The sequence below is a fragment of the Rousettus aegyptiacus genome, unplaced genomic scaffold, assembly GCF_014176215.1.
Source record: "Rousettus aegyptiacus isolate mRouAeg1 unplaced genomic scaffold, mRouAeg1.p scaffold_m13_p_3, whole genome shotgun sequence".
NCBI classification, from domain to species: Eukaryota; Metazoa; Chordata; class Mammalia; order Chiroptera; family Pteropodidae; genus Rousettus; species Rousettus aegyptiacus.
In genome coordinates this window covers 79871791-79891317 of record NW_023416306.1, presented here as the reverse complement: position 1 = coordinate 79891317, position 19527 = coordinate 79871791, and the positions used below count along the sequence as shown (strand labels likewise).

General features: G+C 37.1%; 1 protein-coding gene and 1 pseudogene across 1 annotated transcript in view; both read right to left on the bottom strand.

Moving 5' to 3' along the window:
• The window catches only part of IARS1 (isoleucyl-tRNA synthetase 1), an 88442-nt gene that overhangs the window by 46664 nt on the left and 22251 nt on the right, over positions 1-19527 (bottom strand). Inside the window, exons 7-17 of the mRNA XM_016128851.1 lie at positions 18623-18770; positions 15882-15969; positions 15519-15579; positions 12112-12207; positions 10007-10129; positions 9453-9544; positions 7653-7751; positions 5810-5936; positions 4497-4570; positions 3908-4102; positions 1888-1974 (exon numbers count right to left, since the gene is read on the bottom strand). Of these exons, the coding sequence (XP_015984337.1) occupies positions 1888-1974; positions 3908-4102; positions 4497-4570; positions 5810-5936; positions 7653-7751; positions 9453-9544; positions 10007-10129; positions 12112-12207; positions 15519-15579; positions 15882-15969; positions 18623-18770 (1190 nt within the window). The remainder of the gene's footprint in view (positions 1-1887; positions 1975-3907; positions 4103-4496; positions 4571-5809; positions 5937-7652; positions 7752-9452; positions 9545-10006; positions 10130-12111; positions 12208-15518; positions 15580-15881; positions 15970-18622; positions 18771-19527) is intronic.
• Positions 2200-2318, bottom strand: LOC118600473 (annotated as a pseudogene).

Below are 19527 nucleotides of genomic sequence, written 5' to 3'. Positions count from 1 at the left end.
ACAAATAGAGACTCATGGACATGGATTATAGATTAGTGGTTTCCAGTGGGTAGGGGATGGGGTGAGGGGGGAGGTAGATGGAATAAAGGGGGTCAAATATGTGGTGATAGAATGAAATCTAACTATGGGAGGTGAACACACCGTGTAAATATATATATGCCTTATTGTTAAAGTGTACAGTTGAAACTTACCAGATTTTGTTAATCAATGTCACCAAAATAAATAAATAAATAAATAAATAAATAAATAAATAAATAAAACCCCACAAGGAGAGATCACCTTATACCTGTCAGAATGGCTATCATCAATAAATCAAAGAACAAGAAGTTTGGCAAGGATGCAGAGAAAAGAAAACCCTCATATACAGATTGCTGCTATGGAAAATTCTATTTGTTTCTCAAAAATTTAAAAATGGATATATATATTTTAATCCAGCAACTGCACGTCTGGGTATTTACGCAAAGAATACCAAAATAATAATTTGTAAAGATCTATGCACCCCTATATTCATGGCAGCACAATTTACAATAGCCAAGATGTGGAAGCAACCTAAATGCCCATCAACAGATGATTAGATAAAGTGGATTCATATATACAATGGAATATTACTTAACCATTAAAAAAAATGAAATCCTACCATTTGTAATGACATAGGTAGACCCAGAGGTTATTATGCTGAGTGAAATAAGTCAGAGAAAGATAAATACCACATGGTTTCACTATACGTGAAATCTAAGGAACAAAAAGAACAAACTAATCAGAAACAGAGTCACGAATATAGAAGACAATCTGGTGAAGGCCAGAGGGGAGAGGGGTTGAGGGAGTTGGGAGAATGGGGTGAAGGGTTAATGTAGTACAAATTAGTAGTTGATAGATGGTCATGGGGATGTGGGGTACAACTCAGAGAATGCAGTTAGCATTAATGCACTGGCTAGGTGGAGACGTGGAGGAGAGAATGAGGAATTAGGGGGATCATTTTATAAATTATATAAATTTCTAACCAATGTATTGTATATTTAACACTAAAAACACACAAAACAACCACCCAAAAAACTGCATACAAATCTACAATTTAATAAAATTTTTATCAAAATTAAAAAACGAGGACTGTAGAGCTAGACTGCCTGGGTACAGAACTTGAATTTGCTACTTATTTGCTATGTGACCTTGGGCAAGTTGCTTACTTTTTCTGTGCTTCAAATTCCCCAAATGTCAAAAAGTAGAGTAATTAAAAGACCCAACTCAAAATAGTTCTGGGGATTAAATGAATGAAGAGGTGTAAAGGCCTATAACAAGGCCTGACATAAAGTGTTAGGTTTCCGCCTCCCATTCTCATAGCATACAAAGCAGTGTATCTATGTAAACATTTTTGTTTTCTTATTTTTATTTTTAATGACTTGAGACAATAGATGCAAAGAAAAACTAAGACTTGCACATAATACTAGAAACCTCTTGAACCTATAACTTCCTCATATGTTAAAAAGAGGACAACAAAACTGTATTTTAAAGAACCAGTGTACAGATTAAATAAGAGCTATAAGAGTACTTCATAAAATTCTAAAATGACAAATATTATTTTATCACTAGAGGTATCATAGGAATGTCTTCTTTTTCCACTTCCTCCATTAGGCTTAGCTCTCAATCCAGCCCTTCTCCCTAAGGTAGAAAGATGTGTGGAGACAGAATGCTAAAGATGGAGAAGTGCACAGAACAGGAGTTTGATGAAAAGGATATGCAGCAAGAAGTATAAAAGCAGAGGGGAAAAAAGCAGTAGGAAAAGAACTGGGGTATTCCTAAGTTCCTCTATTTACAAAGAATAGTTAGATCCAACCAGACTATGACCGCAAAAACGAAGGGGACTTGGAAGACACAAAGGAGTACACCTGCCTTGCGAGGACGAGTCCATTCACAATTACGTTCCTGAAAGGCGGCTGTCCAAAGAGAGCTGTGCCTAGCACCAGCATGGTGTAAAACCTGGAAAAAACCCACAAAGAAATAGTTTAAAAAATAAACAAATAAACAGAAAAGGAGTCAAAGCATAGGAAAAAAAAACCCCAGTGTTTATTTACTGAGTATTTCTATTTCATCCATCCATTCATTCATTCATTCATTTATTTTAGGTGAGGCAACCCTTGGTTAACCTCACAGATTGCACGGACCTTGTCAGCTTACGAGTACTTATTTTTAAAAAAATTTTTATGCCTACAGCACCTGGTCTTCTTAGGTGGTCTCCCATCCAAGTATGAACTAGGCCTGATCCTGCTTACCTACCGAGATCAGATGGGATCAGGTTTGTTCAGGGTAGTATGGCTGTTGAGGAGAATTTCTATTTTAGCTCTGTCATACTTCTTGATAAATCACTTAAAGCAAAGGCTCTTAGTTTTGCTGACATATTAGAATCATGGTGGGATTGCTGAAAAATTACACACAGGACCCACTGTAGACTAATCATATTAGAACTTCTGATCAGAAAAATGTGCTTTATTTAAAGCAAATATTGACTGGGAGTAAGGGACTGACTCCCCATCAGTTGAAGAGAGTACCACTGCTCCCCTCGGGGAGCCAGATAGACAGCTAGCTACAAGGCAGAGCAGGGCAGTGCTGGGCAGCTTCTCAGGACCTCCACAAAACACGAGGCTGATAATCAAGAGATGTGTGTCACCTTTAGCACAAGGTCATATGGAACAGTCTGATAAAAACAAAACAAAACAAAACAAAACAAAAACAGATGCAAAAAGCATTCTCATCCAAAAGTCAAAAGACAGACTACAAGAACACAGAAAATGTTTTACTCTGTCAGATATCACGTATGTCATTTATTGCTAGCTAGCTTGTTCCCTAAAAGAACTACAACACATCCCTGTAAGCTGTCTTGGTAAGTGATGCTCTCATGTCACCTCCAACCTGACTTTGTACCCCAAGACTATCATGGGACATTAACTAATGAGGGCAGAGACCAGACCCCATGCCTAGCATAAATACCTGACAAAACTTCCCTTCTTCTAAGGAAGGTCACGAGGACCCTGGTGTTTAGGAGAGGCAGCCCACACTTGAGGGAAGGAGAGATTGGCAGAATGTACATAGGGATCCATATAAGGACTGTTAACAGTTGCTAGAGCTCTCCTGTCCTCAGAGGAACAACTTAGTGGTGAGTCATTTGGGCTGACCCAAGAGTTAGAGTTTGTGCCTGGTAGTGGTTCCTATAGGTGAATTGATTGAAAACTTAAAATAGCACATTCTGAAGTATTAATAAGGCTGGAATTTAATCAGTTTGTGATGACTACTGTAATTTGTAAACACAGAAAACAATACCAACATTCCTTAAACACTCCTGCAGAAACATTACTAATGAAAGTATAATTAGACCCTGGGCCCACCAAGTTAATCCACAAAGAGAAGGTAACTTATCTTTTATAATTAAGAGGACAAGGGTACTGCTTTATATAAGATACCAAGTAAAACCAATGCCAATGTTCTTTTTTAAAATCTAGGTTTTTAAAAAATGTTAATTTTGTAAGGCTAGCCTAACATCTGAGTACATTTCCAAGTATCCCTCAAATTTGTAGAACCCAACCCATTATCTCCTAAGGAAATATTCATTAAACATTTGAGTAAATGATTTGAAGAAAACAATCTATAAATACATATTAAGATTTTTACATCACTTAAACTTCCAGTGAAACATATCTCTATTTTTTGTCAGTGAAATACTTTGAACTCTAAAACTACAGCCCTATCATGGTAAAAGACTCCTACTCAAAAGACACTTTAATGGCTTGCTTGGTGGTGAGGAGTAGAGAGCAGGAGTAGAGCCTATCTTATTTGACAACCTCCCCAGCACACAGATGTAAAATAACTGCTAAATAAAACCAAATCGACAAAACACTTGAAAGAACAAGGAACATACCACCCTCTGGTTTGGTCAATGCCTTCGGCAATGAAGTCTGCAGGAAATGCATCCTCAAATTCCCTCTTGTTTTCAAATGGATAATGAACTTGAGCATAGGGCATGCTGCCACTCTCGAACCAACAGTCAAACACTTCAGAGATGCGACGCAATGATCCCTTCCCACAGCGTGAAGGAATGGTCAGATGGTCAATGCTATTAAACAAAAAAGTAGCCATTTCTATTCATTTTAAGCACATATGACAACCTGCAGTTTAACTGCCAGCAGGAAACACAAAATCCTGACAAGCTCTTTCATATGCATCTATGAACAGAAAGATTGACAGTTATCACAAGCTTTCAGAGAACACCAGAAGGGCTCAACCTGGAAGGTTATATACCAAAGTCCCCTGACATCTACTTCAAGGACAGAGGTAACTTCCTCAATATGATACGAGTCACCAATGACAATGTAATTCAGCAAGCAAGTGTTTGATTTCTACAAGTAGCTCTGTGATCTGTTACAAAGACCATGTCTTCATAGGTTACGACCTAGTCCAGGGCTCTCTGAATGACAGAACTGATGTGAATTAAACATTCAGAAACTGACCTCTCTCTATGGAGATCTGAGATCTTTGCTCCTGACAGTTCTTCAAGTTCTGCCACTGATCCAATGCATATTACCTGTAAAAACAAAGTTAAAAAGCAGGAGTGCCTCAGAGTCAAAGCTCACAGAATTAATTTCTGTAACATTCATGTTAGAAACCTTTGCTCTCAGGAAAGTTATCACCAGTCTGGCTTACCCTCACGAAAGACTGCAGGTCACTGTCTAAAGAGGTGAGCAGACTTCACTTCTTTGCTACCTATATCAGAGGGAGGTCCTACAGCAAGAGGATATTAAACATTCATAGCCATTATCTGTACAAGATTTTTTGATGATTTACTATGTCCAACTCTCTACCAAAAATAAGTGAAATGCCTAGACTATTACTCTAAGGCATCATAGCTTCTCGGCACTTGAATTTGGCTCTTTAATCTGAAACTGTTCCAAGTCAAAACTATAACAAAATTATTGTGCTGAATTAAAACAGTCCTATCATAAGATGTGACCATTATGTCCAGGTAAGGAGGCTGAGACATGGGCCCAGCTGGGGCACTCACAACAGGGTGGGGAATGACCCGGCCAGGGAATGTCTGATGATACTTAGTGAATAGACATGGCCTCTTTCTCTGCCCTTTCTGATGAGTCCTGAAAAGTATTGTGATTCAGCTATTTTACTGTTGCCTTTCAGGCCCCTCCATATGGGAGATTTACTGAGGTCCTTGGGCTGCTGTGGTTCATGACTGCTCTCATACTGTTTTCAGCACTGTACAGAAGGTCCTATCATGGGAATACATCTATAGTTATATATATATATATATATATATAACTATATATATATATTTATATAGACATACGCACATACACTCACACAATCACCTGACTACAGATTAAAGGTCGGCAATACTTGTGTAATTTTTAAAAAATCTTCCTTTTTCATTGTTATAATGTGTGTTTAACACCTTATGTCCTAGCTCAAGGTCTGGAGTCTGTTCTGTTCATCGATAACTCATAAGGAGAAGAAAAATCTGAGCAACACAATTTAATGTATGGTTTCCCCAAGGAAAACACAAATTGCATTCTTCATTTTTACATGGAGTAAAATCTTAAAAAATTGTATTAAAGTAAAAGTAAGAATAAATTAAAAATCCTAAAAATATATTCTTATTTGTTATCATTATAGGAAGGAATGAGAAAAAACTAGATGAAATAAGAAAGGGGCAAAGAAAAAAGAAACCATATTCTTTCACCCCATATTCAGACAGCACAAACAAAAAAAGGCATCAGCAAAAATCAACACAAGGATACATCGCCAGCCTTACTTCCTTGAAGTCCTCGCTGACCCACAGAGGGATAGGAGTGCCCCAGTATCTGTTTCTGGAAATTGCCCAGTCACGTGCATCTTTTAGCCAATTTCCAAATCGCTTTTCCCGCACAAACTCTGGGACCCTGCAATAAACAGGTCAGATACCCCAACCGGTAAAAACATTAGTAAATAAATTTGTATATGAGTTCTGCATAAACCTCTGTATAATGCTTTGTGGACCTAACACTCTGGAAACACTGGACTCACTCCTAGGAGATTGTACAGCACCAGATGACCCATAGTTGCTGTTATCTGCTGTGAATTCATCCCAGTGAAGATGCTCTTTAATAGGAAATCCTATGGCACACATGTCTCCCTATCCTGCTTTCCAACTTGGGGACTACTGTAGTTCCCTAACCAGTCACCATGATGCTAGTTAGCCTGACCTACTCAGATCTAGTCTCTGGGTCATCACCAGGAAGGGCTATTGGTAGCTGGTTGGTAGCTGCCTCTCTAGGTTCACTTGTGGTCCCCTTTGGCATTGTACTTTAGGCTCCAGCAATGAGGCAAGTTCCTTAGAATGTGGCTTCTCACCTCAATGCCTTTGCTTGTACCACCCTTCCACTGCGATAAACTTCACCCTGCAGCTCTCCTTACCCTTGGCCACCTCCTCAACCCCTCAAGCTTCTATTGCTTCTGACTGGTAAATGACTCCTTATCCTTTGAAGTTCAGCTTTGCATGAAACCTTCTCAAGCTCAAGGCTGAGTTAGAGCACCCTAGGCTCCCAAATGTCCTGTTTTCTCAGGTATTCTGGTTAAAGTCTTATATAAATGTCAGTTTATAGGCCTGCATCCACCATGAGGCTACCGACTAATATTCCATAACCAGTACTTCGTACATCTGGTAAACTAAAGAGCTCCTTAGGTATAAACAGAAAAAATTGCTTTTTTTTTGAGTAATCAGGGTCATTTTGCCAGGAAATATAGAAAGCTACAGTCATTTCCCTTTACTGCCCTGAGATTCTCCCCACTTTTTCAAAATTAAATGCAGTTTTAAAGTTGAGTTGGGTTCTTGTGAGAAGTAAAAAATAGTAATTAGCCTCTAGACTCTCATTGAAAAACATTCTTCTGGAATACAGATTCAGCTTTATATCATTTTTTGTACCTACTGGTTAAAGCAACACCTCTCTGCAGTCAGATATTAGCTAACGGCAAGGCTTCTGTCCCCACAGTGCTTATCCATGAAGCCACACTGCACAAGGCATCTTCATACTTGAGGAACTCAGTAAGTACAGTTGACCTTTGAATAACATGGGTCTGAACTGCATGGGTCCACTTATAAGCAGATTTTTTTTTTTATTTTCCAATGGACTTGTGCAGTTCAAACTCATGCTGTTCAAGAGTCAACTCCGAGGTTGAAAATCCATGGATATGAAGGGGCAACTGTAGCTCATACACGGATTTTTGACTGCGCAGAGGTGGCGCCCCTACCCTTGCGTTATGCAAGGGTCAAATGTAATTATAAATGGCTTTTATAGTACATCCGAAAATAAATGTTTACCCTGAAAATGACAATTACCTAAAGATGACGAATTCTTAAGTATGGATTTTTTTGACTCATTCCCTTTTGTAAATTGAATAAACAGCAGTTTCTGATTTCTACTGGGTTTTTGAAAAAAAGTTCCTCTATATGCCTTATCATAAGAAGGATGCTATTTGTTATATGATATTAAATTGTGTTCCTAAAAATACAGAATAAAAAATAGCTATTATTACAATATGCAATGAAAGACAGCTAAACCAATACTTACTAACTACATGACAAAGGACAATTTGAAGGCGCACATCTTACTACTCACCAGTAACAGAGATCATTGTTCCTCAGCAGCTGGTCCACCATGTACTCCACCCTCACAAACCAGCTAGGAACTGCTTTATAAATGAGAGGAGTGTCTGACCTGGGGAAGCAAAAATGGAGAATGTGGCTAGTCAGACTGAGGTATACAGGCACCTAGGGTAAGAATGACCTTTACTTTCTTACCGAAATCACCACTACCTATCTGGCCATCTGCTGATATTTATTTCTACTACAATACTAATGTCTATGTCGTCAGTATTGGTTGTCTCCCTCAACGATAACAAACAAGGCAAATGCTATTAAAAGAATAAAGAAAAGGTTATAGTTCTGCTGATGTGTGATAGTTGTCTAAAAAATGTCAACTTTAGCAAAAATGAAATATGGGAACAGAACATGATGCCATGGAATATTTCACTTTCATCTATACTTTCATAATGATTTTATATTAAAACTTATATCACACATTTCTCTTTAAAATCCATCAGAAAATTTTACAGATATATCTCACCCTAAAGAAATATTGCCCCTACACAAAACATATTTGTATATGTGAGATAAAAGAAAATATACATGTATATATATGTATGTATGTTGGTCTTGGCCTCTGATTCTTGGCACAGAGCTCCTAAAAACCTTATATGTGGTAAGAACACTAGGAGCATCTTTTGTTCTAATATTTGGTGTTGGATACTAGTTCCTGACACAGAGCTCCTGAAACTTGTGCAACTTCCTGGGTGACGGGAGTGTTCTAATGAGGTGACTCTAGGTGGGCTCTTGGATAAGGGCTGGTCACCAGAAAGACCAAGCCATGATAGAAGCTTGGAATTTTCAGCCCTGTCCCTCTTCCCCCTGGGAAAGAGAAGAGCTAAAAATGGAGCTAATGCTTGATTATGCCTATGTGATAAAAGTGTGGGGGTTGGGGAGCTTCCATATTGATGAACACATCCACATACTGGAAAAGGTGACGCACCCCAAGTCTGCTGGGACAGATGCTCCTGAGCAAGAGGCCCTCCTAGACCTCTCCCTAAGTATCTTTTCATCTGGCTGTTCATCTGTATTCTTTATTATGTTCTTTAATAAAATGGCAAAAGTAAATAAATGTTTTCTGAAATTCTGCGAGCCTCTCTAGAAAATTAATCAAACCCAAGGAACAGGTAGTTGGAACTTCTTTCTGATCTATACCTAGTTAGTCAGGGGGACAATCTGGGTTTTTGACTGGCATTGGAAGTGTGTGAATGTGTGAATGTGTATGAGAGAGAGAAAGAGAGAGAGAGAGAGAGAGAGAGAGAGAGAGAGAGAGAGAGAGAGAGAGTGTGTGTGTGTGTGTGTGTGTTGGAGGAATTGAGCCTTTAATCTGTGGGGTCTGGTGCTATCTTTGGGTAGACAGTTTAGAACTGAATTAAATTACAGGACATCCAACAGGTGTTGCAGAGAATTGTTTGGTGTGGAGAAAAACCTCTACAATTTTGGTGACCAAAAGTGTCATGAATGAAGTATTTTATATGAGTAGTAGACAAAAAAACGCAGTAGAGAAAAACTGGGTTGTTCTCTGTATAGCAGGAGACTGAACTGGGTTTTTTTCTTTACAGTCTATACCTATATTTCTCACACAACTCCTGAGGAAAGAAATAACTGTAATGCACTTAGAAAATTCTCCTGGAAACAAGGAGGCAGTTTCCAAACACTAACTCTAAAGAATACAAATGACATGGGAACCATAAATTGATAGAACAGGCATATATATTAAGAGTATTTACATATCTAAAGCTCTAACTACAACACAGTCTTTATTTCTTCTCACCTCCAGCAGAAAGGGTAGCTGTGAGTGACGGTACTGGCAATGAGAAGTCGGCCTTGTTCCTTTAGGGTCCTGATGATATTTTTGTCAGCATCCTGTTAAAAAATTTAAAATCTAGCCATTAAAATACCCTACAATACTTAGTAACACAATATAATTAAGTATATTACTAAAATATGATATTTGGATACCTTTAGTATAAGTAAAGGCACAAATAACAAATGTACTATAAAAATACTTGGTCCATATTTTAGCCACTGTATAACTTGAATACTTTGATTACCCCAAGATCACAAAGTTGCTTCATGAGTCACAAATAAGAGCCCAGTTTTTCTAATTCCTATGCTTGAAACTCTAGCATGCTTTCCTTGAAGATACTAGACCCTCGGAATATAGCTGATAATATCTATCTTTCCTGATTTTATGTGTTGAAACAAAACAAAACAAAAATAAATTCCTGGAAAAAAAATCCCAGATGTGGAAGCTATTTGATAAAAACTGATTAATGAAAAAAGTATGATGAAACTGACATCATTCTATGTCATACAGTCACGGACCTTCACATATTGTCCCATGAAATCTGTCACTTCTGCTGTAAAACAGCCCGAAGCATCCACAGGGCAAACAGAGACAGAGTCTTTCTGAATGATGTTGCAATCCATACAGACCCGATAATCATCCTGGGAAAAAAGGGAAGGCGGGGGAGGAAAGAACAAAACAGTTTAAATGAGGGTTTGGCAAGAGAGGAGTATGGGGTGGTAGATTTACAGGAGAATTTTTCAGTATTCTCATGAATAAATGTAGTCAGCAGTAATTATTCTCTCAACTGAAGTTAATTCAAAGACCATTCAGAGAACAGCAGAGCCTTACAGTTAGGGCATTAGATCATCTAGCCCAGTCTTCCCAGCCATTATTTCACAGACCTTTATATGTATCAGAGTATCCATTAAGGGAGATGACACACATGAATATATTAAAACAAAATCAAATTTAGTTTATAACAGCAGTGTGTACACACATACATGTATACATAAAGCAGAACCACATAAAGGTTCTGCTGCATGATGCTTGATATGCATATGGATTTGCATCCTGTCAAGAAGCACTTGAAAGATGCCAATACTTATCTAAATCTGTAGTATTCACTTTATAAAGAAGTAACCTGGGCTCCAGGTAGCATAGCTTACCTAAATTACATCAAAATACTTCAGGAATATATTTTGAGTAGTGTTAACAATAATTAGAGCAAACATATAAAATGCTATGTCAGACAGTGGTTAAACTTCACAATGCTGCTGCAAGGAAGGCTGACTGGTGTACTAGATTTTAACCATGTGTTCCCTCTGCAAAACCCAGCAAGTATCACCATTTTACAGATGAGGAAATGGCAGCATGTAGAAATAACTCTGAAATATGAATAGTTCCTAAAACTCAGTAAATAGTATTATCAAGATTGCTTCCACACAATTTGAATATTGACCAAATATTAGGTAATATTAAGAAGTTATTAATTTTATTGGGTTTAACAATGGCATGGTGGTTATATTAAAAATAAAAGTCCTTAGCAATTAGGGATGTGCATAGAAGTATTTGCTGATGAAAGATAGGATGTTGAGGATTTGCTTCAAATCCCTCCAGTCAAAATAAAGGCACAGGAAAAGGGGAGAGAACAAGATAGATAAAATGGAATTCCTAAACTACTGATAACTCATGCAGCTGGATGATGTAAACACAGATTTTAATATTTTCTTTACATTTCTGTCTTAAAGATTTCCATTATAAAATCCCTGAAGTATGAAAACAAAATGATCAAGGGAAAGACTAGCTTGCCATCCCTATTGCTGACAAAATGATCAAGCTGAGAGGAGTCTGTCGGTCTTCAGCAGACATTACACTGGCAGCAGCATCTGTGTACACTCTTACAGCGTAAAGCACTGTGTTAAACACTCTCTACAGAAGATTCCACTTAATTTGAGCAGGTTTTCAGACAAGCAGGTAATAATAACATTACAGAGGAGGAAAAGGAAATCCAGACATGCCAAGTAACTCACCCAGGGACTGCCGGTTATTGCAGGGCTTCAACTTAATGTGATGTCTGGTTTACTCATAAAGCATGCCCTTAATCTCTATACTCTTCTATTTTATTCATATACAAATTACATTAAAAAGATTACATTAAAAAAAATTTGCTCTGGACAAAAGTGAAAATCAACCATACTATACAGCTTTGAGAAGAGGTCAAAATTCTCCCTGATTATGCAGTTTTTAGTCAACACCGTTGCAGTGAGGGAACCTTTGTGCATTTTGATGGTTGTGACTGCATGTCTCTATGCCATTGCCAAAACTCATAGAATCATAAAGAACAAAGTGTACTGTATATAAATTATGAATGAATGAAAGTATAGCACACCTTTTAGAAAGACTAAACACCTAGTTACACACAGAATTTAGCCCACCATTTTCAGAAACCAGCTCAGGGTGAAAAGGAACTGCAAATACAAGTTTTATAAGCTATTTTTGAGGGCAGTGAGCCTGAAAAGAGGTTGATCTCATGGCTCAAGCAAGAGTGGTGAGACACACATATGTGCGTGCGCATGCGTACACATGTACACACACACACACAGTGGCCAATGATATTTTCTTATAAATTTATACTACTCACAGCACCAAAGTAAGGAGCTTGGTGTACAACCCCAGTGCCTTCTTCCTCTCTCACATAGTTGTCAACGAGCACAGTAAAAGCACCATTCTCTTTGTACTGGAAAAGAAACATTAGCAGGTTTAAAGGATAAAACACTACCATGTCATCATATTAATTTTGTAACAGTTTTTGGAGCCTGAAAAACTTTTCTCCCTCTTCTTGTAAACTTGTATTTTAGATTCTTCTTTGGAGTAAAACATTCTTTTCAGCTGTTTACAAGGTAATTTCTGAGCTGTAAAATCTCCATGTTCCTCCATTATATTTCCCCATTCGATCTCGGCTGTCATAGTTAGACAGAAAGAACGCGTGAGGATCCTTTTTTCTTGCATCTGCACCAGAACCTTGGCAGCAGACAGTAACAGCTCCAGGTGAAAAAACTTATAACATGCAAAATTATTTTCAGAGACAAAAATGACAGAATAATTCAGATTGAAAACAAACATGCTAATTCTATACATGATTCCAAGAAAAACGATTCACCATTTGTAAATGGAGTAATTATCTAAATATTTGCAGAGAAAATTTTCTAATTTCCTCAGTACAAAAACTGAGCATTTTTATTAGCCCTCCTGGACCTCACTCCACTTTGTCCCCCAGCATGCAGTTTATCATACGGCCTTCCTGGTATGTAGTTGACCCTTGAACAATACAGGGGTTAAGGGCACCAACCACTACTTAGTTGAAATCTGAGTATATAGCTTTTGACTCTACAGCTGGCCCTTAGCAACCTTGAATTCAACCAACTGCAGACTGAAAATTGTATTTTTGGGAATGTTGTATTGTTGGGAATGTGAAAAACTACTTTCGATCCACAGTTGGTTAAATAAAATCTGTGAATAAGTGAACCTATGCACTTTAAACCCTTGTTCAAGGGTCAGATGTATTTTCAATCACCACATATGCTTTGCTTCTCTATCTTCTTCCAGTCCAGCTCAAGTTACTCAGTTGTAAAAGGCAAACCTTGAAAGAAATAGCATGGGGGAGCCAAGAGTCATGAGTTTTATTTGTGGGCACTCCACTCTCTCTAACATGAAGGGGGAATGTTTTCATTTGATTTCCTTTGCAACAATAAAGTCAGGTCCATAAACACAAGGCTACAGACCTCCTTTTTCTTCCTTTATCTCTAAATATTTGTTTTCATGTACCCTTTGCTTTAGCCAAAATAACCTTTTGCTTTCTTACCTCTCTGCCTTTGTAAAAATGATTTTCAAAATTAAACCTATAATATTGTGAAAAAGGTATTAGCATTTCCATGTTTTAAAAATATTCTGGTTGTATTTGCATTTCACAGGTGAACAAACTCAGAACAAAGATAAAATGGTTTGCCCAAATCACACAACGAGCAACGACGAAGCTAGGACCTGAAACAAGGTCTTCTGTATCCAAATACATCATTTTCAACTATAGCATAGCTCCTTAATTGTTTGGCATTTGCTTAAAACTAAACATAAAAAATAACCATAAACTTTAAATTGCTGTAACTCAAATCATACCTAGAAGTGTTTTTGATGTGGTATGACAGGTCCCAAAAGGTATTTCTTCAATGGTTTAAACATGGAGAAAGAATATGTATATCCTTAAAATCAAATATAGGAACGGGGAACCCACAGGTATCTTACTATTTATAACTGTAGACCAAGGAACCCCATAGTGTATTCCTCCTTCTCGGGATCCAGCTCTGGATCCTGCTCCACGGAGGCTGAGCCGGGTCTGCAGTCACTACTGAGAGCTGCAGTGCTGCCTCTCCACGACAGCACTTACTCTCAGAGCTTCCATTTAATAGTTTACATGTCTACTTTAGGTATACAATGGATGACTCTGTCCTAAGTCAAAGAATTTGTAGTATCTGTCTAAAAGTCATGCAAGATCCTAGACATTTCAGAAAGCTAATCGAATGGACAGGTGTTATTTAACTTAATTCTACAGAGTGCATATTCCAGCAGACTTCTGACTTAACCCCATATTCCTATCTAGAGTGTCGATGTGCATTGTTTGAGAGGAGTGAGATTTCTTCAGGTTCTCAATAGGGTCTGTGATTCAGAAAGGGTAAGTAAGACTCACTGATCTAGTGGAAGTTTTAAGACAAAAACAAATACATTATAAAACAAAATATAAAAGATATACAAGAGAAGAATTCAGTATGATATTTTTCAAAGGAATAAACCAAAAAGGCATTTCAGAAAGTGCTGTGTTTTAGATGGCATCAGAGTTCAGCCTTGAAGAGTGTACTGAACTTGAACAGATTTGACATTAGAGAAAGGTGAAGGATTTTTTAAACAGAAGGATAACTTAATGAAAATAAAGACAAAGTGAGAGAAAAGAAAGGGCAGTTAGTTTGAAGATATGTTTAAAGCAACATTATAGGGGATGTGACTATGCAGCAGATTTGCCTCATACCACATGCAGAACACTGGCAAGGAATGTGCTGGCAACCATCTACAGGTTCACAAGGAGGGACCAGATGAGGCAAAGCATAGGAATACCCAGCAGTACCACCAGAAGTAACATGATACGAGGAAAAGGGCCACTAATTAGGAGATGAGAAACATGGGGAAACTCTCAAGATACATGAATGTAAAGAGACAGATGCGAGCGATATTGTAAACTGAACCAGAAGAGAGGTAAGCAAATGTTTTATCTTGGGCTATGATGTAAGTTTTGTCAGCTAATGCTATGCCCAGCTGAATGTAATTTTTACATAATATATAAAGCCAAGTCTCATGGCATTGCTCATCATTTTACTCTAAGACCTATAAATAAGGACCAACAGGAAATTCCTGCTGACTTTGTTCTCTTATAGGTGGTGACCCGGGTTTGCAGTGATTGCTGAGAATTCTGTTGTCAGACTATGAAAACTACATAAAACATCTTTATGATTCCTAAAGAATCTAAGTTACTAAATGTAGGAGCTCTGTTGTGTTGCCTTGCCTAGATTTAAAGCACCCACTTTGTCAATTTCCTTAAAATTAATTCTACTTTTACACAGTTTTATTCTGAGCACTATCCTAAATTTATTAAAAACAAAAACAACCCACAACAAACCAACTCTCATATTCCTGGGTGACATGCAGGCTATAAGCAATAAAAATATCCACATATAAATCTGACCAAATGAAGCGATTTCTTAAGTAATTTGAAAAAAGTATTTAAAAAATTCCTATAGGATTTTAACTGTTAGAACAAGAAGGTGACCTGAACAGAATTTAATTTTGTTAATATTGAAACAGTTTTCTGGACTGGGCATACTCATAGGAACAATGTAGTAATAAGATAATGTGAACACCACTCCAGTTGTCATCACACTGCTCCAGTTATCCAACACTGTACACAGTCTGTGGAGAGCCTGTGGTGGAGGTGCCTAAGCTCACCTTCACAAAATAGTCAAACAGGGGCCTGTATTTCTTGCCTTTGAGACAGGCACCAGGAAATCTAGAAAAAGGAAAAAGGCAAACTCACAATTAGATTTAAATTCCCAAGGAAATGAGGCTGCAGCCACATCAAGTCAACATTCCCTTCTGGTTTATTTGTTCCTTAGTCCTTAGCGCTGGAACATGTTACCTAAATGTAGTAGTACTTAAAACTTAAACAGGTACTTAAGTATTTCGTATTTAAAATGGTGTTAGTATTTAAAACTAAACTTGAGTAATATACCTTTTGGGTTATAAAGTGTGTTACTTTTTAAAACTAAAGACATACACACTCACAAATCAATGATTTGTATACTTACTTACCTTTCAAGGATCTCATAGTCACTCTCCAATTTATAGATGGCTGGTAATCGGGCTTCCATTAAAATGAATAATTTTCCTCTGATAATGTCTGTAAGAGCAATGGAAAAAGTGGACTTCAGTAATATTCAGACTTTGGCTTACTCTACATTAGACATGCATCAGTATACTTTTTTCTTTGGGTGCTCTGGTATCACCTGCATCCAGTGTGCCTAGTACTCACAGAGAAATACTGAAAGGAATGCTAGGACACAGTTTTATATATGAAAATTAAAAAAAAAAAAAAAAAAAAAAAAAATCAAAAGCTATTAGGCTATCAATTGTTGTTAAATGCATCTCTGTCCATTAAGTAAATTAATCTTAATTTTCTCCTACCAAATGTAATATATATATGAATGTTTCAAAGTTGCATTAACAAACAAAGAAGTTTACAAATGAAAGTCTCCTGTAATCTCATCTACCCTCAGGCACTATCATCTGAGTGGCCATTCTTCCAGGTATAATAATTGTGAGACATAATAATATAGTTATTTATTTTCACATAATATATCGTGAATATTCTTTCAATATATTAGCACATAAATATCTTTCTCATTCTTTTAGATACTTCTACAGTCCTCCATTCTAACGGAAGCACAAGTTATATTTTACACATCAACTAATCCTACACATTTAAGTTGTTTTCAAATTATTCAGCAATGAACATTGGGATGAGTATCCTTGTATGTATCTTTGTACCCTTACTGGAAATTCTTCTGATGGCTACTACCTCAGGAAGAGAAAAGCTGGAACAAATGTATAAACAGTTAAAATTTAATAGGTATTAACAAATTGCCTTACAAAAACTTAGACTAATTTAATTTAAACTCCCACTTATAAAGTATGACATACTCAAGATTTTACTAGTGCCTCTGACATACATTCAGTTCACAATAAGAAAAATGAGAATTTATGAATCATTGCAAATACTTCTGCCAACAACCAGCTCTGACCTCCCAGGAACATCATTATAAGTGGAGTCTACATTTTCTGAATAAAACCTAGGAAGTACAAAAGGAATATACAGGTAGGGGAGCCACGTGATTGAAATCTCAGCCAGAAGGCCTCTAAGGCTGTCAGGCTCACTACGGAATGGCCATTTCTCATTGGTGACACAGGAAACTTATGCAGACAGAAATGAAACTGCCCAGAGAAGCAGCTACAGAACCAGAGTGATGTTCTGTGTGTATAACAGCTCTTTTCTAGCAGGTAGTGTAAGAAACCAATTCTTGATCCTATCCATTCCTAAGGCACAGCTAAAAAATAAAATTACCTGTTTTCTGACCCCCAATTCTCTACCATTCCTTTCTCAATATCTCTTTCCAGCAAAAGCTATTGAGGATCCAAGTGATTGTCATGTAAGGCAGAATTTTTTTCCTGGCTATGAGTTTCTCTTTTATTTCCTTGGCTTCCCTCTCTCTCCATACACTATCAAAACCTGAAGGTATCAATCTTCTTTTTTCATTTAAGTCTCTTTGGAGACTTAATTAAGACTATGGTTAACTTTCTACCAGGGAATATTTGAAAGGCAAAGTCAAGTTCTGGTACCTATTCTGTGATATTAGAATTTATAATAAATATATATTTGGTCTTAATATCTGTTCCTGGCAGAGCTTCTAAGATCCTTAGAACTTCCTAAGTGTTGAGAGCCATGTAACTCATCCCTGTTCCATACAGAGAGAAGTTCTGGTACCCAGGACCCTTCCAGATCTTGCCCTATGCACTTCTTCGTCTGGCTGTTTATGTATATCCCTTATAATATCCTTTTATAATAAACTGGAAAGCCAATAAGTACAATGTTTCTGAGTTCTGTGAGCCCTTAAAGAAATCAATAGAACTAGAGGAGGAGGTTGTTGGTTAGTGAGAAGTATAGGTGTCAGCCTGGGCTTGTGACTGGAATCTTAAGCGGCGGTGTGGTGCTGGGGAGAGGTCTTGGAAGATGGAGCCCCTAACCTGTGGGATCTGATGGCAACTCTAGTATCTGAATTAAGCAAACTGCTTGGTGGTACTGAAAAAAGAGACATCAGAGATTCTTAATACAGTCAAGATGCCACCTCTCTAAATCTCTGGCCAAAAATGGCATCATTTATGCTAAAAGTCTATGATAACAAACCTAAATTTATTACCTGACCTAACTGCTGTTTCCATCTCTCTCAGAAACATTCTTTATTAACTAGTCTGGAATTTTCTGGTCAACACCAAGGAGGTAATCTGTCACATGGGCTCTCTCCATCTCCTCCACCCCCATAGAAAGAAAAGTCAATATACATGAAAAAAAAGAAGAGTCAATATACATGAAAAAAAAACTTTTGCTATTCACCTCCCACCCCCTAAAAAATGTCTAAAAATAACCTTTTTTTTTTCTTTCCCTAATAGCTCCGTTTTACCACCCTTCTTCCTATAAAAACCTTCCACTTTGTACAACTCTGTAGGAGCACTCTTCTAGTTGTTAGACAGAATGCTGCCCACTTAATAGAGCCAATCAGACCTTCAAATTTACTTGGCTAAATTTTATTCTTTAACAGATTAGAAATGAAAATAAAACAAAACAAAACTTTTAGAGATTATTTTTTTGATTAAGTCTAATGTTTTTTTCAAAAACTTCTATTTGTACTCCAAAAAAGAAATATCAATTTCACCCTTTCCCAAAATACATCAAAATTACCTTATCCATATCAGTCATAAGTAACCAAGCTCACACATACCTTTAATCTTCACATATTGCATATCTGGATTAACACACAGGGCAAGGTTACTAGGCAGAGTCCAGGGAGTAGTCGTCCAAGCAACTAAAGATATATTTTCATCTTCCTCCAAGGGGAAAGTTACAAATATTGAAGGATCTTGAACATCCTGAAATAAATGAGATAAAGTATTCTTATACAAAATCCATAATAATAGACATAGAAGAAAAGGGAACTAATCCTAAAGAATAAAAATAAATTGACTTTCAGAATAAACTGAGCTTTTAAAACACCATTTCCTCTATTTATAAAAATAAAATATAAAGCAAGAAATTCCAAATATTTTTTAATATACTTTAAAATTTTAAAAATTACCTCAGTACAATTATGTACTACATAGCAATGTTTTGGTCAATGGACTGCAGGTATGATGGTGATCCCGTAAGATTATAATGGAGCTGAAAAATTCCTATTGGCTAGTGATGTCACAGCCTTCCTAAGGTTGTAAGGCAATACTTTACCCAAGTACTTAGCATTGCTACAACTGCCAACGGTATTCAATACAGTATTCAATACATGCTGTATAGGTCTGTAGCAGAGGAACTGTAGGAGAACAGAATTTGTCATCCCCAAATACGTCTATTTGACATAAGGATTATTTTAGGCTGATTATTTTTAAGAAACAGCAGATATGGGAGAAGCTCTGAAACCAAGTAGAAATTATCCTTTGTAACAGACATTTCCATTTGTAAGGGAAAGTTCCATTTGTAAGGGTGTCTCCCCTCCCTGTACCAGGTAGAGAAAGACTATCTCTAGAAACCTCTATCAATGCAGAAGACCACTGTGTAAATCTACATAGCAACCTTACTTTCGTTTATTGTGCTTTTCCTGGTAACCTCCCATAACTCATCCCTATCACTCCCAAC